Below are 27,228 nucleotides of genomic sequence, written 5' to 3'. Positions count from 1 at the left end.
CTTTCCCAGTGAACTTGTCTGTCCTCCTGGGCACACAGAGGGAAATTGTGGAAAAGCATTGGAGGTCTGTCACCGCTCGAGTGATTTAGCTTGCGTCCTCACTGCAAAGCGGGCAGGTTATCAGCCCAATTGAAAGCAGCACACAATTCTAACCTACACTTCCAGCCAGCCCAAGCTGTGAAAGCACCAAGCACACATGAGAAGGCTGTGGGGGGGTGGGGGGGGCAGAAGGGGGGTTAGGGAAAACACCCAAGTAACAGCCTGAATTAGCTCTGCAGGGAAGACATATCCTAAGTCAAGAGATAGGTGTCCGAGGTTGTGACAATGTAAAAGCAAGCAGTAAAAAAGTCATGGGAAAGAGTCCTCTCTCAAATGAGGGGTGGGCTGAAGAGAGCCAGCATTTTAAAAGAGAACAAGAAATGGTGAAACTTCAAGAGATGTTCAATTTGCCAGCTTGGGGAGATCCAGCAGCTTCATTTAATCAAACCGCTTTTGTTTCCTTCTAAGAACGCAGGCCCTTTACAGTCTGTGTCCAAGATTTCCTCCTGTTCTTTCCTGTGACATGTCAAACCAAGGTCCTGAGCAGTCCTTTCACAAGAGTCAGGATGTTAACTATGGAGCCTCCCTAACTTGGATTGAAACCACAAGGCCAGACACAGCAACATTTTCTTGCCTGGGAGAGCAGGCCTAGAGACATCCAACTAATGTAGAGAATGGGAAAGAGCAGTGGAGGCAGAGAAAACTGCAGAACCCTGGATCCACTCCTCCATCCACTGCAACCTGTTCCCCTGACTGCAGGTGGGTGGCCCCCACTGCAGCTGGCCATTGAAGCAGCTCACACACAGGGCTGCAGGCAGCAGCTGACCTGATCATGCTTCCCTTCCATCCCCCAATCTCTAGTCCCGTGGCACTTGGCTAAGAAAACAAGGTCCAAACCCAAAGAGTCAGTGCATGATCACCCTGAGTAGCATGTAGCCTTTTAGAGAATGGAGGCAATGGAGACAACTAGCAAAAAAAGGAGGGAAAGAAAATGGACAGAACAAGAAGTTAATCATGGCATGGTACAAAAAGGGGATATAGAAAGAGGGCACCCATCTACCAACTCACAGAATGGGAGGGCTTCAACAAAATAAGGCTGGGCACTGCCGAGGTGCGTTATTTTGAGAGGTAACATGGCCCGATGGAATAAGCATGGATGGAGAGACAGGAATCTTTTAAGTTCTATTTCTGGCTCCATCAATGACTCACGTCTGGCCTTGGGCAAGTGACTGAGGAGGACAATACTGACCTACTTCACAGTCTGTTGTGAGGCTTAATGAATGTTTGTGCAGCGCTTTGAAGATATAAGAGCTGTAAGTGCTAAGCCTCATTCACTTCCTGCTCTGAAGTGCTGTGTGCTGTTGATGCAGGATGCTGAAGTGCACTCATGTTCCACCCCAGAAATGAGTGCATTTCAGCAGCAGGCAAAGCAATCTCTATATACTTCTTCCATAACTCACAGGACACCATGAAGGTTTAACTAGCTAAGGCAAAGTGCTTTGAGATCCTTGGGTAGAAGGTGCTATAACAGCGTGAAATATTAAGACTGCAATGGATAGTGATTTTTTTAAATTCCTGTAACAAAAATGGCCAAAAACATTTTTCAAAATAAGCAATCAATGTTATATTTAGACGCCAACAATATATTCCAGTCTTTAGGCCTGGACTACACAGGTTTTATACTTGTGTAACCATTTTGGTCAGGGGTCTGATTATTTTTATCCAAAATAGTTATAGCACTACACCCCCTAGTGTGGACACAGTTATAACACTATAAAGGTACTTTACACCAGTATTGCTTATTCCCCTTTCCACACAGGGATTGCTACATGGGTATAAGCACCTTTATACCAATACAACCACATCCACCGAGGAAGGTTGTACTGCTTTAACTACAGCAGTTTAAGAACTACTTAACGTACATTCATTAACGTACATACCCTTTCCACATGCTGGATGTAGCATAAAGTTTTCTGTCTGCTGCATTCGGGCAAGCCAGCCCTTTGCTTGTTTGGTGACAACTTCTCTTCGTGACCAAGTGGCTTAACTATAGTAGTTCCCTCTCTCCTGCCTGCAGCTAGTACAGAAGGCAGACGTGCCCAGCTGGCAGGAGCTGGGATCATATCGCCCCCATCCCATATTCTTTACTTTGGCTGTCTATGAAATGATAGCAAGCAGCAGGGATCCACACCCACTCGCTTCATGACCTTGGGCATGTCACTTAGGATCTGATCCCAACCCAACTGAAGCTGATGGAGTTGCTCCACTGACTTCAGTGGGTGTAGGCTCATAATCTGTGACTCAGTTTCTTCCAGCTACAAAAAGGGGAGAATGATACTTGCCTTCCTCAGTCGTGCGTCTTAGTGTTTGTGAGATGCTTTGAGATGACACCAAATTAGTGCCAAGTATCATTCAGCTGAATCCATTAGCTAGACTGCGCCTGGAAGCTTATACAGTAACACTTTCCTCCTTCCCACACTTCACCAGTAGCAGCAATAACACAAAAAAGACTAGAGTGGCAACACTAATCATTTTAGATATGGGAACAGCCCGTGCAACCAAAGTTCTATCCTGAAGCACCTGTTGTATATAATTTGCACTCCTCAGCCCTCCACACACAGTTAAAGGGGCACTATCAAGAAAAACTTACCTTCCATGTTTTAGAAATATATTTAAAAAAAAAAAAACTCAAAGTCTAGTTTGCTTTTCCCAATTTATGCTGTTTGTTTATTATGGGCACTTCAGTTTCACTTGGTTTCTACTCAAGTTTCACTTCCTGGTTCCCAGGCTCTAGGCCTGATGCTGAATCTGGGAATCCAACACTGCGGGGCAAGGTTTGAATGCCAAAATATACATATGCATACACACAATTCGTTTAAATAAGTATTTTTATTTTCATGAGTCATTTCTAGGGACATTAGGATTTATAAAACCTACACTTGAGGTATAAACTAAATTAACACAACCCCTTACTCTAGAATTCTAAGGCGTGTGTGTACATTATGTATATAGTACCAAACACCTGGAAAATGAAGTGCAAAGTTTAAAAAAATAATAAGCATCAGGCAATTCTATGCTGTACACTCTGGACAGAAACGAGAATTCAGCACAAAAACTCCAGTGTCTTCAAGCAGGCAGCTTCTCATTGCTGCAACACCCCAGAATGATATTTAAGTCTGCTGTATTCAGGCTTCTTTAATCAGGGGCTTCCATTGTGTACAAGATAGAAGACACTCCACTTCTCCTCCAACTCTGCTCTCCTCCAATTTCAAAGTCACCCAGCCAGGAGAACCCAACCTGTTTTGTTGTAAAGTAGCATTAAAAAAAAAAAAAAGAAGGACTAGAATCCTTTGAACTTTTAGAGCTGCTCTGGGATTGAAGGTGTGGGTGGGAAAGAGAATCTCTCACTGACAGGGGGAAAAAACAGATTAAACCCCTGTCTACAGGACAGTTCTTAACCTGAGTTTGTAACAAGCAAGTGGCATAACGGGGGGGAGGGGAGAGTGGGTCCAGCTCCTCAGTTGGTGTAAACTGGAATAGTTTCCTCCCAATACAAACCAGGTGAAGATCTGCTCCATTGTTTGTGTCCACACCCCACATAATTAAAGGGACACTGTCAACTGGAGAGGCAGCCAGGCTCAAAAATTTAATTACAAAGTAGTTACGTGTCTTACACCTGTCCCAACTCTTCCAGCCAATTTTAGAATTTAAAAAAACATGTTTCTCTCTCTCCTGCTGATGCATGAAAGACCCACACAAACAGGGGAAGCGGACTATAAACACTGCTGTAAAAAACATGAAGCAAAACAGCGAGGCTCAGTGATCTTAGGTGTTTTATTACTTGTAACAAAAGTGGATAAAAATTGCATACAGAAGGGTGATTTTAAGTTGATGGTATCCCTTTAATATGCTGTTGGCATGCTTGGTTGTTTTCCTGTAAACAGTTCATAGCACTTATTTTGCAGTGTACACAAGACCACTGGCAGTGAGCATGTACGACTGGTTTGGCTGTTTCCCCCTTCCTCCCAGCTCTTCATGCTGTAGGAGCACATTGTCCACAGGCTGCTGACACTGCATGCACATATCCTTTGGGCACTCTATCCCTCCGAGGCACTAGACAGCTGCCCAGGTTCTCCCAGAATGCACTGACACAAACACACACAGGTGCATGTACTTGCAAGCATTTATCTGAGCCACATGGCTATAGTCTGAAGAAAGCGGCTGTACAGGTACAACTCAACTGTGTTCGTTGTAACCGAGTAAGACAAGCCTGTTATGGCGTGGCTACAAAGATACCACTGCACCTGCACACTCAGTATAAAGTACCTGATCACTCTAGCATTGCAGCCTGGCTAGCTATTACTGAGTTTAATAGCCAGTACACAAACATTTATCCCCCCCCACACACACACATATCTATTCAAATGAAGGCGTTTGGGGGGGGGGGGTTGTTATTTGTTTTGTTTCACACTACTCAGAAAGATATAGGTACAATAAGTTTAACTTGAACAGCAAAAAAAAAAAAAAAAAAAAATCTACTTAAGTCCCATATGTTCTACAACAGATCAACTCAAATAGTATTGGGATACAAGATTATTACCAAACACACATTCCTTTCACATTTTCTCAAAATACTCACTTTTTTTAAATTAAGACAATGGCCAAAAAATTATTCCATGGAGTAACAGATCGACACTATCCTTTATGCATAAAAATTGCACGCATACACTACATTAAAAGCTATACAAGTGCAAACCTTAGGTTGAGATTTTGCATAACACTCAGAAAATGCAAGGTTAATGTTCCAAAGTCAACCATAACCCTACCTCTTGCAGAGTAAATTGTATTTTTTAAGTCTTGTTTTCATAATTCAAGGATTTACTAGGGCCACCATCAACTTTGAAATCTAATCAAAGTTTAAACAGCTTCAGCTTCTCCACCAGTCCTGAGTCACCCCGGCCTATTCTTGTAGTTTTACAATCACACTTAATGTGTTTAAAAAAAAAAAAAAAAGGCAGCTCTCTCCATCTATTGTAGAGTGAAAGACTCACAAAACCAGAGGAAGCCCACTATACAGGGGAAATACTTCAACTAACACTAGACAAAGTACTGCTATATACACACCCCACCCACCCCGTCCCTATCCCTTTCCCTTTCAGTAATAGCAATCTTAGGTCTCAATCCTTCAGACTTATGCACATGTTTTACTTTACACATTGCAAACAGTTCCACTAATCTTCAGTGAAACTACTCCCAGTGCATGAGGTTAAGCAAGTGGTAAAGTCTTTGCAGGATCAGGACCGTAAACCCTAATTCTGCAAAAACTTAAGCATGTGAATAGTCCTGTTGAAGTCATATGTCCAAACAGATACTCACATACTTAAGGTTTTGCAAAACTGTTTTGCCCTTACATATTACTTGAAACAAGAGAACATGAAAAAAGCCAAACCCCGGTTTGAAAATTTGATTAAGTTGACATTGTCTTTTTAAAAAGAGATGCCCTTTCTCTTTTAAATTCAATTAACTATATGAGTACAAAATTCTGGAGGGACAGAAGCAATTATTTATTCTTAAAATACTAAAAATGCCTCTTTCCTCGAGGATTCTTTTTTTCTTAAAGTTCCCAGACCATCACAACCACCATAAGCTCCCTAATTCTTTACTCAAAGGGACCAATACCATATTTTTTGTTTGTATCTAAGTTCCATAAGCTCCAGCACCAAGAATCCTCCTTCTCTTGATTCCATATTACGAATCAGCATGTCTTTCCAGTGCTCCGCTTGAAAGCTGATTTATGGCATGGGAATGACACCCCTTATTTGTCTGGGTTTGTGAGCCGTTGACCAGTGACCCAATTTTTGTGTCTCTGGCCCCTTCCCATCCAGCATCACTGACAGCCAGTACAAATAAAGACACTGTACAGTTAGCATTCCCAGTCTTTCTAAAGCAAAACTTTTTTTGGGGGGGGTGGAGGAGGGGCTAACTTCAGGCCTTCTATATAGATCATAATACAGGGGGAAATAGCACAGCTTGTTTAAAAAAAAAAAAAAAATCACTAGAGCCTTAGAGTGTCTATATACAACATATTTAGGCTTGACAAAAATCTGATTCTTTTTGTAATTTTGACAATTAATATTGTTTTTTATTTGTAAGGCTTGACAATAATTGTTTTTATTTGTAAGAATTTTTTCATTTTTAATCATTTTAATTTTTGCAGTGGCAGGAAATTAAGGGGGGGTTGGATTAGTGCAGCATGGACAGCGGGGCTGCAGAGAGCTCTCAGTGCTGACAGCAGGGCCAGAGACACCCAGGCACAGGAAAGTCTGTGGAGCAGTGACCCCAGGCCAGGCTCATGAAGAGAAGGACAAGCTCCCAGCCACTGGAGAGACCACCCTACTGCTGAATATGCCCCAGACTCCCAGCCATGAGTGAGCGAGCTGCCAGAGTCAAGACAGGGGACTGCAGAGGGCTCCCTGCATAGCCCCGGGCCAGGGACCCCGAGGTGTTGTGGAGGCCATGCTTGCTAGCTGTTATTGATGGATTTTTTTTTCTGATTTCTGTGTGTCAGGTGAAATTGACATTTACCAACAACTAATTATTTAAATTGAATCCTGCCAAGCTTAAACATATTTAACACATGGCTCCTAACTGTGCATGTGGCATAACGTTTCAACCCTGCACATGAGATGAACAACACCATGATTGTCAGGCCTGCAATCAGGTTCTTGGGTAGTTCTGCTGCTGCGTAGACTGGAATACTTAAATGCATGTATAACAAGGTTAGCAAGTCTTCTTAATTCCCAGGCTACTGAGCACCGGATACCCCAATGTGAACTACATCATCTGAAAGATACCCACAATCCTCTACCTATGGCATCAGGGGAGGGAAGATGGGAGAACTGCCTGATTTTTGCCAGAATGCAAACAAATGCAACTGTGAAGCATGGTACGTATGAACAAGCAAATACAACTGACACAAAAATTCAATAAAGAACCAGACATGTATACAGATAACAAGATCAGGCACATGAGATAGGATTATTTTTAAATATCAGGGGTATAAACACTCTTGCTTCAGGGCATAAGCCAATCACTAATGGGAGTTTCAAAGAAACCTGTATTATTCCACAACTGTCTACTATGGAGTTTCTTGCACCTTCCTCTGCAACTGGTATTCGTCACTGCCAGAGACAGGACCCTGGATCGCAGGAACCATTGATCTGATACACTATGGCGATTTCTGTATGTTGGCAGAAATGCCACTGAGTGGTTGCATTGGACTGGATTGAGCCCAATCCACACAAGAAAAACATGTAACAGTTTTTAGTATGTGTGTTACACAGCTAACAGCTGAAACTGTATTACTGGGGTTCTAAGCTGTATTGCAGATAGGACATGGGCATTTGACATCAGCTACTCCTGCTTAGTGACTAGTTATTAAAAAGCCTTGTGCTATACACCTGCCAAATACTGTTACAAGTTTTCTAATATAGCTGGGAATGTTTACCAGGTCATGAGTGTGTCAGTAACCTGTTACAATCAACGTGGCTCAATCTATAGCATAGACAGGGGTTAGAGAAGGGCTCTTTGAGAAGGAACTAGTATAGCCAAAGTTTTTAAACATGGTTTACACTGTTAGACAAACTGATTGTAACCCTGTTGGGGTGACCCAGGTTTTAAATTAGTCCTTTCAACAGTTTCTTCTTCGGTGCAGAGACGGCTTTCAATATGACAAGCCCATTCCATGGCTGACTCCAATGCCAAATAGCTTAGAATATTGTCTACACTAGAACGACAGCCATGGTTTTGTATCCTGGTCATGGACACCCTTATCTAACCAAGTTACAACTAAAATGGTTGTGGCTACGCAACAGGCTTTTTTCCCTACAGCACAACCACATATCCATCCTGTTTGCACATCCATGCTACCATGCTGCCTACCAGTGTTTGTATCAGTGCATCCTGGGGAAACTAGGCAGTTATCTTTTCAGGTATTTATATCACTAATCAGCACAGTATCCAAGTGCTCTCCTATAATGCCTTAGCAATGGATGGAGTGCCAAGAGGACACACACATAGAGGCAGGGCCGTAGCAACAAAGAACGTGGCCCCCTCCGAACGGTGGCCCCCTCCGAGGCGGGGCCCCTTACAATGCAGAAACTGGAATGCGATATTTATTTTGCCACTTTTAGGGGCCCCCTTCCTTGCGGGGCCCCCTCCGGTCGGAGGGCGCTCGCTACGCCTCTGCATAGAGGAGTAAGACATACAGAAATGCACTCAGATATCCTCCCAGTTTTCTGAGTGGTAGGAAGTAAGACCAGCCAACTCAGATGCACAGGCACAGTGAGGGAATCCATTTACAAAACAAATTAAGTTTGTCAGAACAGTTAGAGAAAAACAGCCATGCAGTAGCCCAGGCTGCTGGCAAGGGCGTTAACAGCTACCAGAGTTATTAACTGTAATATAACCATGTTCGGCATGGACACAAGCTATGTTTACAGCCAAACAGACGGCTAGTTACAAACTCAGTGAAAAGTTATAGTGTAGGCAGGGCCTAAGGAGCCACAAACAGCAGAACTAACCAAGTACGCTAGTTTAAATGAGTGGGCTTCAAAGCTGGATCTAGCCAAATGTCATGCTCAAATCAGGTTTGGAACCCAAGTCTAAGGCTAGATGAAAGTTCAACTAAGAATCCAGAGTTTCTTCTGAAAAATAAGTGTTCTAAACAGTGCTTTGGCTATTTCTACATGACTGAGCTCTCACACAGCACTGTCCCAATCCACCGACCTCAAAGAAGGTCAGTATCATTATCTCCATTTTACAGATCGGGAACCTAAGGCACAGAAAGGTGAAGCAGCTTGCCCAGAGTCACACGGCAGGTCAGTGTCAGAGCCAGGAATCTGACCCATGTCTCCTGATTCCCAGCCCAGTGCTCTATCAAACTTCTCACGTTTAGCCAACCTTATCCAAAAACCTGTTTACATAAGCAAAGAGGTCAGAGATGTCTGTTCTCATCCACTCTCCCTTCCCATTCATCTCCAGGAGAGAATTCTCTGCTATATATTTGTCTAGAGCAGCGTTTCTCAAACTTTTGGAAGCTGAATCCCACCATCAGGAAAATGAAACTAATCATAGAACCCTGCCATGTGTTGTTAAAGGCCTACCTACCTTAAGGTATACGTCTTCTTCCACACATATGTGCACACAGCATCAGACAACCCCAGGGAGGCATAACAGTGCACTTTAGGAAATGCTCATTTAGAGCACTATCCAGTCTAGTTTTAAATGTTTCAAGTCATGGAATTTCTAGCATTCTCCTGTATTCTATGATTCTAGAAAGCTGGCAAGAAGATAAACCAAGGGCAACCGGACTCAGACCTAGCAATTAGTATCATGTCTTGAATTGAGAACCATACTCGCCCCCCTCCCTCAAATCACATGTTCAGTTTTAAATGAAGGTTTTAAGGCTTACACAGTGTGAGAAACTTTTACACATTAGCTGGGCAGTTGGAGGCTAAGTCAGTTCACACAACAGAAGCCAGCACAAGGCACAATATCTCCACTTATGGTATAATAGAACCTCCCATGAAGATAAACTGAAGTGGATGAATCACTAGCATATTATAAAATGATATATAAATACAGACAAAATAGAGACCAACCTTAATTTGAAGCTCTTCTTGTCTTGTTTATATCCGCTCTACTGCACTGATTCGAACACGGGGCTGAACAAGAATTTTTAAAGAGTCTTCTATTCCTCCCTTTTACTTTACTTTTTAAATAAACAAAAAACCCAACAGAACAGCTTAAACTCTTTGTGAATGATTTTACAATATGGCTCTCGTGTCAGGGAAGCCTAACTTCTAAAGTTAGATCATCAGATGTGATATTAAAGAAGGTAGACTTGCCTAAAGAATTTTCCTAATAACTCCAATGCCAAAAATCTCTCCATCTACCTCACCCCACCGAGAAAAGGAAGGGGAGGAAGGGAAGATCCAAAAATCTATCCTGCACCCTCTAGGTCATTTCTTTTAAAAACATCATTTTTCTAAAGCTTTGACGCTACTCTGTTTCCTTATTATTAGTAGCTCCTTTACCACTTTTGCAAATACAGAGTGGATCTCTTTTTAAAAAGGAGGTTTTGTCTACTTTCCTCTGCTCCCAATTTATTTTGTTCTAATTTTATTATAACTAACTAAATTTCTGGGAAATTTAAGTTAGAGACTCTACCACAATAACCAAGAAAAAGTCATTAGAATCTGCAAAATACTTGAAAATTCAACCTGTACTTTCTTCTTTATTTTTAATTGTGATGGTTACTTTTAGTGCTTGTCTTCCCCCCCACACACACTTCTCGTAATACTACTTTACCCCAAAGAACAGATCCCTCTCCAAAAGCAGGAGATTTAGAAACTGGGTGTTAAATTTTCAGAAAACTGGCTTGCCACACAGCTGTTCAACTTTAAGGCTCTTCCCCACGCTGCACAGCTGTGTCTTCCTACATTCTTTTTAAATATTAAAAAATTAAAAATCTGACTCCCCAGAAATTAAGAATAAGCTCCCAAAATATAACTAACCCGCTAAAATAGGGTTATCTGAAGATGCTTAATGTCATCACACAGCTTGCTTTTTGCCTGTGATTGCTTCTTTCCTCCCTTTCTATTAATTAATATTTGCTAGAACTACTTAGCAGTTCCCACATTTCAATATGCAGTTCTAGTCCTGTTTTCCTGTCCCTGACCCCCTTTCCTCTCCCTTCCTAGGCCAGGGAAATTTGGTTTACTATGAAGCTGAGAAAAGGCTTTTTAAAGTGTCTTGTTTTAATTTCCTGCAACTCTCTCCCCCAGAGACGACCCCCTTCTCTCCCACACATCAATATACACATTTAATCCTGCCCCCCAAGTAAAAAATAAATCAGGAAAACTGGGTTTATTAGAAGCTGGAAAATGTGTATGTTTTTAACTGGCTTATTCCCCCCCCCCCGAAAAAGCCACCCTGAGACTCCCCACCTGCCTGTCACGCTTCTCTCTCCACCTCTATTGCCCCCTTCCCACCCCCAACAAAAATAGATCCCAGGGAAAGAGGGCTGATGGGAAGCTAGAAATGAATGGCTCGCTCCTCCCCAGCAATGATCAACCCAGGGACCCTCCTAGCTGCCTGCTCTCTACCCTCTCTTCCCCATCCCCCCCGTACCCCAGGAGGTGGGGCTCAGTGGGAGCTGGCACAGGGGGCCTATGGCAAGTGCTCCCCCCCGGATCAGCTAGAGGCTGCCCCTCCCCCCAGAGAACAGGACACCCAGGGACCGGGGGGGTGGCAGGAGCTGGGGGGAGCTTGGACCTTTGCAGGGGCTGGTTCCCCCCGCTCCTCCTTTCCCCGCCCCCAGGGGCGGCTGCTGCTGCCGGGCTGGGGGGCTGCCCCGGGCTCCTAGGCCTCTCACTCTCTCCTCAGGATCAGGGCGGCCATATTGGATCCGTCAGCTTCTCTCCCCGTCCGAGGGAGGCGGCCGCTGCCGCTAGAGCAGGAGCAACATCCGGGTAACCGGCACCTCCTCCCGAGTGGGCGGGGGGTGGAGGAGGGGCTGCCTACATCCGGGGTCCCGCCGCCTTCCTTCACCGCCATAGGAAGGAATGGGGCATGGCCGCCATTTTTGTGGAGGGCAGGCTGGCAGCTCCATCCGGGTTATTCATGGGTGGCTTCAATACCATTGGGAAGAAAGGGGAGGAGGCTGCCATGTTTGTAGAGGGTAGACGGGCAGGCACATCCGGGATCTGACTTCACAGCTACTGAAGAGAATGGGAGAGTGCTACCATCTTCGTTATGGACAAATGGGCACGTGGGAAAGTAGGGTCCGCTGTTGAAGCAGCGCAATGAATCCAGCTGATGAGCGTTCCCTTGTATTTATTAGTATCTAAATAAAACATGCGTAGTGCCGAACACCAGTAAAAACCGGGCCAAGAAAAGCCATGCACAAAAATATGTTGTTTTAATGCATTGGTTTGCTTGATGCAGGTTTTCTCCCTTGCTATTGCCTGTATTACCATTAGGAATATTGTTATTAATTGCTGTTTATAAAGAGGGCTGATGGGTGATCTGGGAGTGAGGAGACCTGGAGTCTATTCCTGGCTCAGCCATTGATCTTGGGCAGGTCATTTCCTCTGTACCTCAGTTTCCCCATCTGTAAGATGGGGATAGTTATTATTATTTATTTCTATTCTGGGACTGTCTGGTGGCCCCAAGCAGGGTTCAGGGTCCCAATGCACTACGCTCATAGTCACACTGATATAGACAAGATGATCCTTGCCTTAAAGAGCTCACAATCTAATTCTCTAATCCTGCAAAGACACGAGCTTAACTAAACTATATAATTTAACTAAGCTATATAAGCACTACGCATTATTGTCATTAGGTACTGCGAGCAGTCCTCATGATCAGCTAAACCTAAACCATCCCTTACAGGTTGGACAAACCCCTGTCAGGGAAGGTCCGAGGTTTACTATGTCCCGCCTCAGCACAGGGAGGTGGACTTGAGGACCCTTCTAGCCCTCCATTTCTATGATTCTATAATCTACAGTTAAATCTTTGTAGGATCAGGCCCTAGGTAGATGATAAATAACATTTACATTAATTTTCTTTTGAAAGCACTTTGAGATCTACAGTTGAGAAGTGCTAGAGAAGAGCTAAGAATTATTATGTAGATCCATATGTATTTCTTTTTAAATGCATATTTAAATATTGTGGTCAAACATTAGTTGTTTATAACAGAGATCCAGCTCCATACATGTGACTCCTGCTGGGTCTAAGTTTGTACTAGTCAGTTCTAGCAGGATCAGGGCCTTAAGGTCTGCATTGTCATGAATCTACTGTGAGAATGTGTCATCACCTCAGAAATAAGGAAAACATAACCAGGGTTAATACGTACCAATTGGAAAGGAAGAAGAAGAAGAAGCAGCAGCAACCCGGTGCAGTGGCAAATCACCATTTTAGGGCTGCTGGCATTTGGCTCTGTCAAATTTAAAGGGCTAGCTCCTAGAAAAGCATGCTGGGAAAAAAAGTTCCTCTGGTTTATAGGGATGAGGCAGCTACAAAGAAAGGTGCTTAGAAGCTGCTTGTGTGTGTTGTGTATTGTATTGTATAAACGGCAGTTGATGTCAGACAAAGGGACATGCCTCTCTGGAAACCACTGGTATTTAGACAAATAACTTCCCTGCTCTGTGACTCTGTTTCACCTTCCACTCTTTATCTGTCTTGTCTATTTAGCTAGTCAGCTCCTTGAGTCTGAGGCTGCCTCTCACCATATAATTGTACAGCACGTAACATAATGGGGCCCTGATTTGCTTGGACTCTTCAGATGCTCCTGTAATATATTAATAATCAACTGGAGAAATTCTGCTTTTCACTAGCCCTATAACTCAGCAGGGCAGAGAAAAATTAAAAGCCTCATTCTGGCATTCTAGAAGAAGTAGCTATTGTCCACGGCTTACTAGCTCAAAACTCCAAGTGTTGAGGCTACAGAATGACTTAAGACATATTTCTTCCAGTCCCCACTACCTACAAAGGGTGGTAGAAAGATCAGAACAGTTTGCTAAGAGGATTCTATGACAAAAAGACCCCATGTTATCCCTGATGTCAATCCAGCACTAACCCCAGCTCAGCTACTTATGTATGGGTGGAGTGACAACCCAAAACAAATATGCTAACTCTGACAGGTAAATTTTTGCCCTATGTGCCTCTCCTTTAAATGGCATGAGGTTGAGAAACACCAAATCAGGTCTTCTTTAACTGCTAAAATGCAGCCCAAAGCTGTCTACCAATATGACACACACCACCTTCCCATTCTATCTGAGCACCTCACAACCTTTAATGCAGGGGTAGTCAATAGCCGGACCGTGGGTCAAATCTGGACTGCCAGACGCTTTTGAACGGACCCCAAAATCTTTTCATTTACTTACTATCATTATCATTGGGTTTGTTTTTAATTATTATTTTCTCTGGAGACTGGACCTTGACTATACCTTTGACCAAGAAATTTGCACCTGGACAAAAAATAATTGACTACCACTGCTTTAATGTGTTTATCCTCACAACACTCCTGTGGAACAGGGCCATGCTGTTCTCCTCATGTTACAGATGGGAAACTGAGGCACAGAGAGGTTAAGTGACTTATGCCAAGCAGGATTGAACCTAGGACCTCAGTTCATGAACCTCTATTGCATGAGCTATAAGCCAACTAGTTATTAGCTAGGGTTGTAGAACAAACTAATTTTCTCTCTCTCTCTCTCTAAGTTGTCTCAGTGCCACTAGATGGGACAGAACATCACACCCAGAAGGTGTGTGGGTTATACAAGGTCACACAGGGAGTCTGACATTGCAGGGAATTGTCTTGTCCAAGTCCTAGGCTAGTGTTCTAAGCACTGGACCATCCTTCCCAGGACCGGCTCTAGGCACCAGCAAACCAAGCACGTGCTTGGGGCGGCACAATTCCAGGGGAGGGGTTTTTTTGTTTTTGTTTTGCTTGGGGCAGCAAGACCCTGATCCTTCCTCTCCCTTAAACTCCCTCAGGAGACCCAGTCCTTATAAATCTGAATGAGAAACAATACTGAACACGAGTAACAACTCCCTGCTCTGCCACACACTGCCCTGGGCCAGTCCCTTGCCTCTCTGTGCCTTGGTTCCCCCTCTGTGCAATAGCGATAGTAGCCCTGGCCTGCCCTGCCCTCTAGAGGTGTGAGCTGTTATCCAGTGGACATCTCTGCACTCTGAGATCATTGCTAAGACCAAGCAAGGTGCTTGGTACAGGATGGAAAGAACGAGTAGCCTCTTCCGGGTGGTCCAAGCCCAACTGAACTGAATTGCTCTGTGATCCCTGTAGCTCTGTTACACACAGCACTGTCCATATAAAGGGAGAAGATCCTCTTGAGAAGGGTCTGAGAGGAACCTACCCCTATTGGATTTGACAATCCCAGTGAATCAGCTGGACAAGCCCTCCTCCAAGCCCTGAGCTGAGGAGATCAGAGTGAGAGGAAACCTTTCACTGATCTGTAAATATTTATCAACATTTATGGGGGCAGAATGGGGGAGGGAAGATTTGAAGATAAGGACAGACCTCTTGCGCCCACCTCATTTGGGGGAAAGTCACTCGTTTTTGTCCCCCAGTTACCTCCGTTCCGCACAGAGCTGTTGTTCTCTCACCTTTAACACTGAAAGTTATTTACATCAATTCTTGGTTTCCGAGGGTTGAGTGTAGCTGGACTCAACGTTCTGGAAGGCGCTTGGTGTTCATGAAGTTTGAGAGCATTTCATTTACACTAAAGAAATGGATCCCAAATCATATTATGTTTCCTGCAAGAACAGTTTTTGTGTCCCTCATTTTGGGTCTTTGTCGCACGTTAAACTCTGCATCTGGGCCTTCGCGGGTTGAGAGAGAGATGGACACATGTACTGTTTCTTTAAATCTGGAGCAGGGACCCAGGCAGAGGTGGGGCTGGGGAGTCCACATGGGAGAGAAGTGCCATCAGTGCACATACTGTAGGAAAAGTAAACTGGAACTTAGTGCTCATTGGATCACTTGATGATTACCTGTTCTGTTCATTCCCTTTGGGGCACCTGGCATTGGCCACTGTCGGAAGACAGGATACGGGGCTAGATGGACCTTTGGGCTGACCCAGTATGGCCGTTCTTATGTTCTTAGTTATGCCCATGAGGGAATCCCACCTGGAGAGAAACCCTGTCAAACTGCTGCCAAGGGGAAAAGCAACTCAACACTTAGGAAGAATCAGAGATGCCACATGGAGGAGAAAGTGGAGATGCGTTTCCATTTGGGGTCTAAGTCCATGCACAATAATAAAATGGGATGGAGTGATGGGGGGGAATAGAGCTGGGTGCTGGGGGTAGTTATTGTTGAAGGACCAGGAAGAGATGAAAGGAGGGGAGGAGGAGAGAGAGCAGGTTCATGGGGATCCCCAAGGTAATAGGGGTTGGGAACCAGAAAGGGAGGGAGGTAGGGAATGGGGAATGACCAAGGGGATTGTGACATAATGTTACCCTTGTGTTCACACCCTACACACTGTTGTGATAATTTTTGTATAAAGTATGCCTTGTGAGGTATCATTTGAAAACTCATAATCTGCTGATTATTATTGTCCTGGTAAAACACGTGTGGCAACATTGTATGTAAAGTTATAAAATACCGCTGTATGGTGTTGTTAACACATGTTCCAAACCCCACAACCCTGCCCAAAATGAGGTTGGCAAACAGGTATATCCTAAACAAAGGAATGTGTGCTCTGCTTAATTTGCATTTATGCAGTAAACAGAGTCATCAAGCAGGAAGGGAAACAAAGAAAGCTCAAACAGGTGAGAAAAAAAGCAGCAGGGAACATCCTTCCACACAGACTCTTTGTCCCCTAGTGCCTAGCTGGAAATGTTTTTCAAGAGAGGGACTGAAATTATAAAAAGGAGGGACAAACACCCAGAGGGACTCCTCTCCCTCCTGTCCATCGCATTCACTGCATCTGAAGCAACAAAAGAAGCATTTGTTGAACTCTGGGAAAGGAGTCCTGACCTATAGTTTGGCCAGTAAAACTGCTGAAAGCATGTGGTGAGAAATGTTGCTTGAATCTGATATAGTTTGTTAAGTTAGATGTTAGTAAACCTCTTATCTTTATTTTTTGTAACCATTTCTGACTTTGATTCCTCATTGCTTGTACTTACTTAAAATCTCTGTCTTTGTAGCTAAGCAATTTGTTTTATTGTTTTATCTAATCCAGTGTGTTTAAATTGTGTCTGAGAAAGTCCATTTGGGGTGACAAGTTATGTGCATGTTTTCTATTAAAGCAATAACTGATTTTATATAAACTTGTATTGTCCTGGAGAGGGCTGGGCAGTACAGGACATATATTTCTGGGGGGAAATCTAAGACTGGGAGTGAGTTGGGGTCACTCTGCAGTATAACCCAGGCTGGTAAGAGCACACAGACATAGCTGGGAGTGACTTGCATGCTGGAGGCTGTTTGTGAGCAGTCCAGCCTGGAGGTTACAGCAGCAAAGCAGTGTAAAGGGCACCCCAGGCTGACACAGCTACTCATTGGTCTGGATTGTACTCCAGGTGTGTCACACCTCCACAGGAACAGGGGAGGCATAGGGGGCGTGCCCAGCACTGACAGACACTGCTATTCAAAAGAACCTGATTTTGCATGCATGAGGCATTTGCACATGTGCAGCGGGATCCACAGTGACAGTAACTAGAAGAAGCAGAGGCACTGTCAGGGGCCAGGGAGGAGAGGCAGTGGAAAGGAGCTGAGGACTCTGTGGAGACCAAGGATACCGGTGGTTGGAACCAGAGTGGGGAGCTGCATAGTAGGTGGAACTGAAAGCATTGGAGCCTGGTTATGGGAGGGCACCAGGGATGGTTGTGGGGGAGCCAGAGTAGAAGGGACCTGCAGGCCAATAGCTTAGGGAGACTGTGCAGATAAGCAGGGTGTAGGAGGCAGTGTGGCCTAGTGAACAGCACACTAAACTGGGACTTGGTAGACCTGGGTTCTATTCCCATCTCTGGCCTGCTGGGTGATCTTGAGCAAGTCACTCCCTTGCTCTGTGCCTCAGTTTCCCTGTCTGTAAAATGGGGATAATTAGAAAGCACTTTATGATCTACTGATGAAAAGTGCTATATAAGAGCTAACTATTTGCTGATCTAGTATTTGGGCTATGCAGATCAATGATCTCCAATCCGTTGGCTGTGTGAGAAATGCTACAAACCATAGTGATTAGAGCTGGACATCTAGCATAAAATGCCCATGGAAAGAGATTGCTCTGCTGACATCTAGATATGGAGCCTTGTTTGAAATGAAGAGCCCCTGAGGCTTCCGACTGTTCTGAGCCTTGGGGGGGAAGGCCTGATTTCCCTGCTGAACCTCAGAGTCTAAAGGCCTGAGACATTCCAGAGCCATGCCAGCATGGACTGCACTTGTTCTCCCTCTGCTGTGAGCTAAGCTAAGCAGAGGATGGACCTTCAGTGCAGCAGGGGGTATTGTGTATGGGAGTTTCCATTTTGCAGCTATGGGACAATGCCCGAGATTCATCTGCGCCATAAACAGAAAATTAGAAATGTGGATATGGAATCAAAAAGCAGGTGATTTCATTTCTCCTGATAACGCAGTTTCCTCCCATTTCTTATGCAAAAAAATATCAGCTGCCCATAGTAGGTGGCAGTCCAATTCCACACCAGCAATTAGACCATACGTGGACAAATGACCAAACAGTACCACTAGGAGGTCTGGTTAAAAGATTTGATAGTGACAGACACCTTGCAGGCAATAGATACAAATGGCTTAATTCTGTAATGTCTTGTAGTGACAGTGGCAGTAGGTAAGCCAAGATTGGGCAGGACACGAGCAATATATCCAGTGCGGTGAATTTATTGAGAACAACATCTTTTGCAAGGCTTCGAAGGCTCCAGCTAAAGCAGGTTTCGCTCAGTAGCCAAAATGCTGGGAAGGCCATCAACCAGCAGAATTGTTTTCTGCCCCCTACTGGTGTGTTCTCTGCAAAGAGCTCTCCACTGTTCTGCTGCCCAGATGTGTTCCTCCCCAGAAGTCTGCGTACTAGCATTAGCAGATGAATTAAATCTTCCACTGAACAGACGTGTCTGTGAGTAACCAGATGTGGAACGCTCAGGGGATGGAATTTTAACACTGCCCCTGAGAGATCCTGGGTACGAAGTCTCCTGGATGGGCTGGGAGGCTCGCAGTTATGGGTGCCTGCTCCCACTGTCACTTGTTTTCATTGACAGAGCAAGGGAGCTATGCGCGGGAGGCAGTGTAGGCTACAGCTCTAGGGTTAGTGTCCTGGAGGAACTGCTCCAGGACTCTGAAGCATACAGATCCTTGGGAATAGGCCAAGACTTTAGCCACAGAGACCCTGCGTGCAGCATGGTCACTGTCAGAGAGAGGATGCTGGAGCAGATGGGTGGGACTTAGGGACCCCTTGATGCTGACTGGAAGAGGGGGTGCATAGGGTTTTACAGGGATCCCCTCAGTCAGATAGGGATCCCCTGCTGAATATCAGGTATCTGCCAAAGGGTGGCACATGAGGTCTCTACAAGAGCCAGTGATTGCCATAATCATTGAGAAATGTCTGTTCTGATACTGTTTAAGGAGTTATGAATCTGTGCAGAACATTGTGTTCTTAAGGGCTTGGAGTCCACAAGGGGATGTATCTCCGAAATGTTCCTATCTGGTAGGAGGTAACTGACACTTATCTCCCTGTCTGGCCATGATGGGACTGTGTTGTCCGCCTATTGGCACACTGAGACAGATGCGAATTGAGAGATTGTGATATCTACAAGAGAACCAAGCAGGGGGCGGGAGGGTCCCGTTTATGAATAAAGACAAAGGCTTGGTCTGGTCTGTCTCAGCATGCAAAAGGATGAACTGAATCCATCCCTGAGGAGGCAAACTTACAGCGTGCATGTCTCTTGGAGGAAGGTCACAGGTGTAAAACACTGCAAGGATTTTGGGTGAGCAATATTTTATTAGGAATGAGATTTGCATGAGCAATACTTTGTTAGACATGATGCTAGCTTATTAATCTAGGCTTTAGAATGTGTGATTTTATGTCATACGCAGCCATGTGTTTCCAATCTTTCTACTTGCTATGACCAGAGTCTCTGTGCTTTGTTAAATAAACTTAGATTTGTTTAGAGTGACATCAAAGTCTAAGAGCTGTGTGTTAAGCAGAGCAGTGATGTGGGGTGGAGTTGGTACGCTGGTGAGTAGTTTCTTTGGAAGCAGCTGATCAGTGAATACTGCGAGTGTCCAGTGGAGCAGAGGCTGGATGCTCCAGGGAGATACTAGGAGGTCTTGGGGGTTGGTCTGTGGCTATTGCTAAGCAGCAGAGGGACAGTGGGGCCTGTGTAGACCTAGAGGGGAGGGCTGACGGAGTTGGGGAGCAGAGCTGACCCTGGCAGGCACAGACAAGGCTGCTTTGTGCTAAGGGCAGGGGGTAGCAAGGTGCCCACAGCCCTGGTACCCCCAGAAAGCATCACAATGGGGCCTGGATCTGATTCTGCATGGCTCCTCCCGTCCCCATTTCTGAGCCCAGCTGCATTTCCCTAGGGCTAGACCCCCCCATTTCCTGGTCAAGAGCGTCCCCCAGAAATCCACACCCTCCCACCCGGAGTCACTCCCCAGCCCACGCCCCACAGCAGCAGGGCACGGGTCAGGGAGTCACTTGGGCTCAGAGCCCTCAGCCCTGTGTAGGCAGCTGCTGCTCCTATTAACCCTTTGGGAGCCACAGCCAACCCCGCTGCCGCATCCCCCAGTCTGGCAGTGTGGGAAGTGTCAGGACGGATTCAGCACCACAGTGGAAGCTCCTCTCCTCTCAGTGCCGTCTCTGCTCCCTCGCAGCGAGGACATTCACTGTGAGGATCCCAGCCAGCAGGGTTCCCAGCACCCCCAGCACAAGGATCCCCTTGGCGTGGCAGTAGGACAGTGACGTGGCCTGGGGCGGGGTGGGACCTGAAGGAATAAATCAATGGTTAGGGGATTTCCTCAGTCTGGAAAACCCATATCCGCACCAGGGGCTGGGAACTCCGACTCCGAAGAGCCTGGATGGGGATGGGACGCAGATGCCCAGCTGTTCCTGTTGGGCCAGATGCAGCACAATGCTTAGTACCCCCAGCCATAGATTTTCCCGCCCAGCACCAGGATGGGGTGTAGGAATTGGGGAGTAGCCCTTTAAAAAGCCTGCAAGTCCACTAGTGGTGCTCACTGTGCCCTAGAACCCAGCCAGAGCAGCAGTGTGTATATATATGAGCGAGCCCTGCACAGGCCGTTCCGTGCTGCATGCGTTCGAGGGGGAGGGATGGAGCGAGCGTCACCTTCACAGGCCGCCTTGGGAGAGGCGCTGGCCGAGCTGTTGCTAACGGGGTTCATGGCCGTGCAGGTGACGGGCGAGTCCTCATCTCCCAGTCTGTGCTGGACCAGCAGGGATTCCTCAATGGAGAAAACAGGGGCCCCTGCTGGGCGCGTCCAGATGTATTTGATGGTCTCATTCCCCACCCCAGCGCTGCAGGTGAAGGTCACGTTGCAGGTGCCGTTCCCAGCCATCACAGAGTGGATCCTGATCTCCGGCTCCGACAGTCGCTCTGGGGCCCAGGTTGGGGGTGGGAAATACAAAATAACATTGTACAGAGGCTGCTGTGGAGAGAACCCACTGCAGGTCCCTCCCTGCGACAGCCAGAGGCTACAGTGGTGGGGAGTGCTGAAACCCAAGGGTTAATGGCCTCCCACTTAGAGACCGATTCCCACGGGTGAGAACAATGCCAGCCTCCCAGAGCCTGACCCGGGTAGGGGTTAGCTGAGCCCCCCTTCAGTGGCAGACCCTGATTCTGTAGGACTTTCAGTGTTAAAAAGTAAAAAAAAAAATCATTATCCGTCTGCGTTTTCAGGTGAGATCTTCACAATGCTCTGAAAGGTGCAAATAGCTGCCATGGGGGGGCGTTTTGATCTACAATCACAGATCCCCTTAAATGCAGTGGAGGCCGAGCATCCTATTTCAGGCTCCACAGAAGGAGCCATCCAGCCCCTTTATATCGAAACCCCCTGCTACAAACAATAGAGGGAATGCCCAAGGAAGGTCAGAGCTAAGCTGTGTAGGCCGGGGGGTTTCTCTGCTTGTAGAGAAGGGACTAGGAGACTGGCAGTAGGTGGGGTGCGTTTTACACACTATCTACACTAGAAAGACTTTGCCGCCAAGGCTATATCGGAAGAAGTCCGCCGGCAAGCCCTCCTAGCAGAGATGCGGCTTATATCAGCGAGAGTTCCTTTGCCGGAATAGCTTATACTAGCTTACCCGACGAGCTAAGCTATTCAAGCAACAGGACCTATTTGCTGGCATAACAGCGTCAATGCGAAACCTTTTGCCGGCAATGCTATGGCAGTTAGGAGAAGGGTTTTTCACACTCATGACCGACACAAGTATGTCAGCGAATCTTTTAAGTGTAGCAGCCTGAGCTGCACAAAGCGAGGAGGAGAAGTGAGCGTGACAACCCTGAGAGGGAACAGAGATATGGGGCTTCTTGGGCACGTAGTCCACTGGAGGGGCAGATGTGGGGGTTTCTGCTCTTCTGTATTTCTCCTACAGCCAGGGAGATAGGACTATGAATGTTCTTTGTAATTAAGCAAGATTGCACCAGAGTACCCCTCCCTTGGAGCATTGATTTTTCCTCCTAGCAGAAACAGCCCAGGATGTTGGCAACCCGCTCAGGCCCAAGGGGCAATGCTCCATATAGCACCCAGACATTATAATTGTCAAGGTGGGGCCCTCTCTGCTCTGTGAGGGCATTACAGAGCCTGGATGTAAGGACTTGTGGGACTAGGGGTACGTCTTCACTACCCGCCGTATCGGCGGGTAGCAATCGATTTATCCAGGATCGATATATCGATATATCGATCCCCGAACTTGCTCACCGTCGACTCCGGAACTCCACCAGAGTGAGAGGTGGTAGCGCAGTCGACGGGGGAGCCGCGGCCATCGATCCCGCGCCCTGTGGACCCCAGGTAATTCGATCTAAGATATTCGCGTAGCTGAAGTTGCGTATCTTAGATCGATCCCCCCCACCCCACCCCCAGTGTAGACCAGCCCTAGAACCCAGCTCTGCGGAGCCCAGGACAGCTAATGGTCCTACATTGCCACTGGGAGGCTGTAGAGAGCCATTTCCAAGGTGCACTAGGGAGATTGGAAGTACCAGCCAAAGGGACTAGAGTGATAGCACCCTGCAGACTTCTGATTGGTGCAGGCTCACTATTTAACCTGAGGGTGGACTAGCAAGTTGTCTGGGCACCTACATAAATTTCTGGCTTGCTGTGATGTCACACCTCACCTTGCTTTCTGATCTCTGGTCTCTGACCCTGGCCTGACCCAACACTCACCTTCTGATTCCAGTCTGGTAACTATCTCTGATCTCCACTCTCCAAACCTGGCCTGACTCTGACTCTTGCCTATAATGCCCAGCTTCAGCATTTACTCTGATCCCTGCTTGCTGATTACCACCTCATGGATATTCTTGACCTGTGGGCACTAGCCCAGCTGTGACCACTAGGCCAGATCGCCTACACCCTGGTCCTTTGCACTGGGCCACTTTCTATAAGAGCTGACCTTGCTCTGCTGTACCCAAACTAAACTTCTGGGGCCCAGTTGCCAGCTATTGCAATGTTATGGCAAGTCTTACGATTTTTAGTGTTCGTTTTTTTCATCCTCCCAGTGCAGGAGGATCTCAGATTTCATTTAAAAAAGAAATAAGTCTGTAGCTTTCATAGCTGCAGGGCAAAGCTTGGTAGCCTGAAGCAAGTGAGACCCTAAAGGCCCCAAAGCCAGAAGGCAACTAACCCCCCTCTCCAACATTTATTATTTTTAACATAATCTCATGATCTTGGGGGCCTGACTCATGATTTTTGAACATTTGGGCCTGGCGATACTGTCAAAAATCACTGGCAATTTTAAAATCAAGATTGGATGTTTTCCTAAAAGATCTCCTCTAGTTAACACGCGAATCCTTTTGGGACAGGTTATCCAGGAGGTCAGACTAAAGGATCACAATGGTTCCTTCTGGCCTTGGAATCTGTGAAAATTTTATGCCACCTGCAAGCCCAGCCCTGCCCAGCTATCATCTTGACGCTGGGGTCTATTTTAAGCATAAATTCCCCACCACCACCACCACCCACACACTCACTGTGGATGTGCAGGTCATAGCTACATAAGATATTGCTATCTGCACTTGCTGTCTCACAGCTGTACATGCCAACGTCTCCCAGCGTCAGGTCACGGATCTCCAGCAAATAGCTCTGGTTGTGGAGTCTTGCTGTCCCTCGATATCTCTCGTCCTCCATCGAAATGTGGGGCAGCGCTCCAGGGGCCCCTGGGGTGATAACTGCTAAAGGCCCATGTGACGCATAGGCTTCAGCGTTGGCAGGAGAGGGGCCGTCCCAGGTGATGCTTTTGAAGGCTCCAGGATTGAGTAGAGGGAAAATGATGGATTCTCCCAGAATTCCGTTCACTGACACCGGGGGACAATATACTGTGAACGGACTCGCATCTAACACAGAAGACAAAGGAGACTTGAGGAAACTGACCAAGTCCCGTCCCCCCACTCCCTTCCAGCCCTGGTATCCCAGCCCTGTCACTTGAAGGGGGATTTCTGTACAATCGTAATAACCCCCAGCCCTTCTCTAGCGCCGCCCAAGCTGGAGTCCCGAAGCCTTTCACTCACAGGAGTGATTTGGGTCTCACAGCCCTGCTGCGCAGCAGAGAATTACAGTCCCAGCCCTTTACAATTCCCCCTTCTGTGCCCCCTGCACAGGGACTCATGGTATTCAGTGGCATCAAGTCACCACACCAGACAGCAGAAGCTTCAAAGAGCCAGTGGCAAGCTTGTATCTCTGTTTAGCAGAGGAGGAAACAGAAGCTGTGTGGGGGGCACAAGTCGCTGGCAGAGCCAGGAATAGGAGCAGCTGGGTTCAGTGGCTGAGTCCAGGCTTTGCACCTGCCCCATGCTCCCTGCTGCCCGTGCAGGGGTGTCAGGGCTTCAGAGAGGCAGCACATCTCCCAGCATAGCCCTCCTGGCTGGCTCCCAGACCTGCGCTCTCTCCTTCTTCCCCCTAGGCTTCATGAAATACTCTAACTGTGACCACAGAGTCTTGTACACCCGGTCATCCGAGCTGCAGCCTGTTCCTCCCTATGCCCAGCCATCGGAGACACACCCCATTTCCCATCTACCCAAAAGCCCAGGCTGGATCTCAGGGATGGATCACTCGACGATTGCCTGTTCTGCTCATACCCTCTGAAGCCCCTGACAGTTGCCACTGTCGGAAAACATGATACTGGGCTAGATGGACCATTGGTCTGACTCAATATGGCCGTTCTTATGACCTCAGGCCAGCTAGCAATGGGAGCTTCTGTGCTTCTCTTTCTTGCTATTAACCAGAGTTGACTTTGGAAATAATGTCTCCCATCCCCTTGATGTAACTCCCCCAAGGGGTGGATATGTCCCTCCGTCACTTACCTCTGGGCTGGGAAACCATAAGCAGGAAGAGAAGGAAGGCACGGGGAGCTCCCTCCATCGGTGGAGGGTGGGCTGCAGAGTAGGGAGCAGTCGAAGGCAAGTGCCCAGGCTGATCAGTTAGAGACTGAGGTGATCTGAGCATCTGGGTCTGGATGACAGGGATTCTGGGATGGCCCCACTGAGCGGTGAGGCTGTGCGAGAATAAATTGAACGTCAGCAGCTTCGAAGCTTCCTTCCCATCATATCTTGATTTAAGTAAGGCTTTTGACAGTCCCACATGACAGTCGCATAAGCAAACTAGGGAAATATGATCTAGATTAGATTACTAGAAGGTGGGTGCACAACTGATTGAAAGACCATATTGAAAGAGTAGTTATCAATGGTTTGCCATCAAACAGGGAGGCAGTATTTAGTGGGATCTCACAGGGGTCAGTCCTTAGTCCGGGTACTATTCAATATTTTCATGAATGACCTGGGTAATGGAATGGAGAATATGCTTATAAAATTTGCAGATGACACCCAGGGCCGGCTCCAGGCACCAGCTTACCAAGCAGGTGCTTGGGGCGGCCACTTCGGAGAGGGGCGGCATGTCCAGCTGTTCGGCGGCAATTCGGCGGATGGTCCCTCACTCCTGCTCGGAGCGAAGGACCTCCCGCTGAATTGCCGCCACAGATCGTGATCGCGGCTTTTTGTTTGTTTGTTTGTTTGTTTTTGTTTGTTTGGCTGCTTGGAGTGGCCAAAACCCTGGAGCCGGCCCTGATGACACCAACCTGGGAACAGTTGCAAGCATTTTGTAGGACAGAATTAGACTCCAAAACGACCTTGACAAATTGGAGAACTGGTCTGAATTCAACAAGATGAAATTCAATAAAGACAAGTGCAAAGTACTTCACTTAGGAAGGAAAAATCAAATACACAACTACAAAAATGGGGAACAACTGGCTAGGTGGGATTACTGGTGAAAAGGCTCTAGGGATGATAGTGGATCACAGATTGAATATAGATCAACAATGTGATGCAGTTGTGAAAAAGGCTAATATCACTGTGGGGTGTATGAAGAGTGCCATATGTAAGACACAGAAGGTAACTGTCCCGCTCTACTCGGCACTGATGAGGCTTCAGCAGGAGTACTGGGTCCTATTCTGGGCACCGCACTTTAGGAAAGAGCAGGACAAATTGCAGAGAGTCCAGAGGAGAGCAGCAAAAGCGATAACGGTTTAGAAAACCTGACCTATCAGGAAAGGTTAAAGAAACTGGGCACATTCAGTCTTGAGAAAGGAAGACTGAGGGAGGACCTAGTAAGTGTCTTCAGGTACATTAAGGGCTGTTATAAAGAGGACGGGGATCAATTGTCCTCCATGTCCACTGAAGGTAGGACAAGAAGTAATGCACTTCATCTGCACCAAGGAAGATTTAGGTTAGATATTAGGACTAACTCTAAGGGTACTTCAGCTCTGGAAGAGCCGTCCAAGGGAGGTTGTGGAATCCCCGCCATTGGAGGTTTTTAAGAACAGGTTGGACAACCCCCTGGCAGGGCTGATCTAGGTTTACATGGTCCGGCCTCAGCATGGGCAACTGGACTACATCATGTCTCGAGGTCCCTTCCAGCCTGACATTGGTATGATTCTCTATTCTGCCCTGCAGCAGGACACAGGTTATATGCCTGATCTCCCCATCCCTTCCTGCCTGCCACTCCCTGCAGCAGGTCTCCACCTGGCTATAAAGTCCTGTGGCATGGGGCTCTGACACCACCCCTGGGGAGATGGTATCCCCAGATGGTTCATAACCCACCAGGCCAGCTTCTCTGAGAGTCAGCCTGGACATGCCCTTCCTTGGCACCCTCCCATTGTTCCAGGGACTCTCAGTGGGTCATAACGTCTTTCCCTCCATGGTGCTCAGGGCCTGTCAGATCTTTGCAGGCTCCCACGGCGTCCCCGTCTCAGTTGTCACGTGAGCATTCCCTCCAGATTTAGCTCTTTTAATCTTTCCTCCCTCCAGCCCACTGACCCTCCCCATTGCTCTCCTCTGAATCAGCTCCAGATTGTCCATCTGCCTCTGGCCAGGGCACAGGGCCAAAGATTGAGGGGCAGACCCCCAAGCACACGCACTGGGCGTCGTAAACCAGGACAGATC

The 27,228-nt window shown here is 46.8% G+C and overlaps 2 protein-coding genes across 2 annotated transcripts in view; both read right to left on the bottom strand.

The window, feature by feature from the left end:
* The window catches only part of DEDD (death effector domain containing), a 36,442-nt gene extending 25,891 nt beyond the window's left edge, over nt 1-10,551 (bottom strand). The window contains exon 1 of the mRNA XM_065420036.1: nt 9,702-10,551. The gene's annotated coding sequence lies outside the window, so the exon portion shown is untranslated. The remainder of the gene's footprint in view (nt 1-9,701) is intronic.
* Nucleotides 10,552-20,414: 9,863 nt separating this feature from the next.
* Nucleotides 20,415-25,153, bottom strand: LOC135892633 (SLAM family member 9-like). The gene is made up of 4 exons (XM_065420431.1): nt 25,096-25,153; nt 23,767-24,129; nt 20,914-21,180; nt 20,415-20,551 (listed from the first exon to the last, which is right to left on the bottom strand). Exons 1-4 carry the CDS (start codon nt 25,151-25,153, stop codon nt 20,415-20,417), a joined length of 825 nt encoding a protein of 274 aa, XP_065276503.1.
* Nucleotides 25,154-27,228: the final 2,075 nt, after the last annotated feature.

Source organism: Emys orbicularis, chromosome 20 (genome assembly GCF_028017835.1).
Source record: "Emys orbicularis isolate rEmyOrb1 chromosome 20, rEmyOrb1.hap1, whole genome shotgun sequence".
In the NCBI taxonomy this organism is placed as follows: Eukaryota; Metazoa; Chordata; order Testudines; family Emydidae; genus Emys; species Emys orbicularis.
Note: the sequence above shows the minus strand (reverse complement) of the source record. Positions and strands in the feature narration are given on the sequence as shown.

Excerpts from the sequence above, each read along its gene's own strand:
- LOC135892633 (XM_065420431.1), bottom strand. The coding sequence starts at position 25,153 with ATGGAGGGAGCTCCCCGTGCCTTCCTTCTCTTCCTGCTTATGGTTTCC. Across the intron at positions 24,130-25,095 it reads TATGGTTTCCCAGCCCAGAG|ATGCGAGTCCGTTCACAGTA; the intron begins GTAAGTGACGGA and ends CTTCTGTGTTAG. Across the intron at positions 20,552-20,913 it reads TCCCAAGGCGGCCTGTGAAG|GTCCCACCCCGCCCCAGGCC; the intron begins GTGACGCTCGCT and ends TTATTCCTTCAG.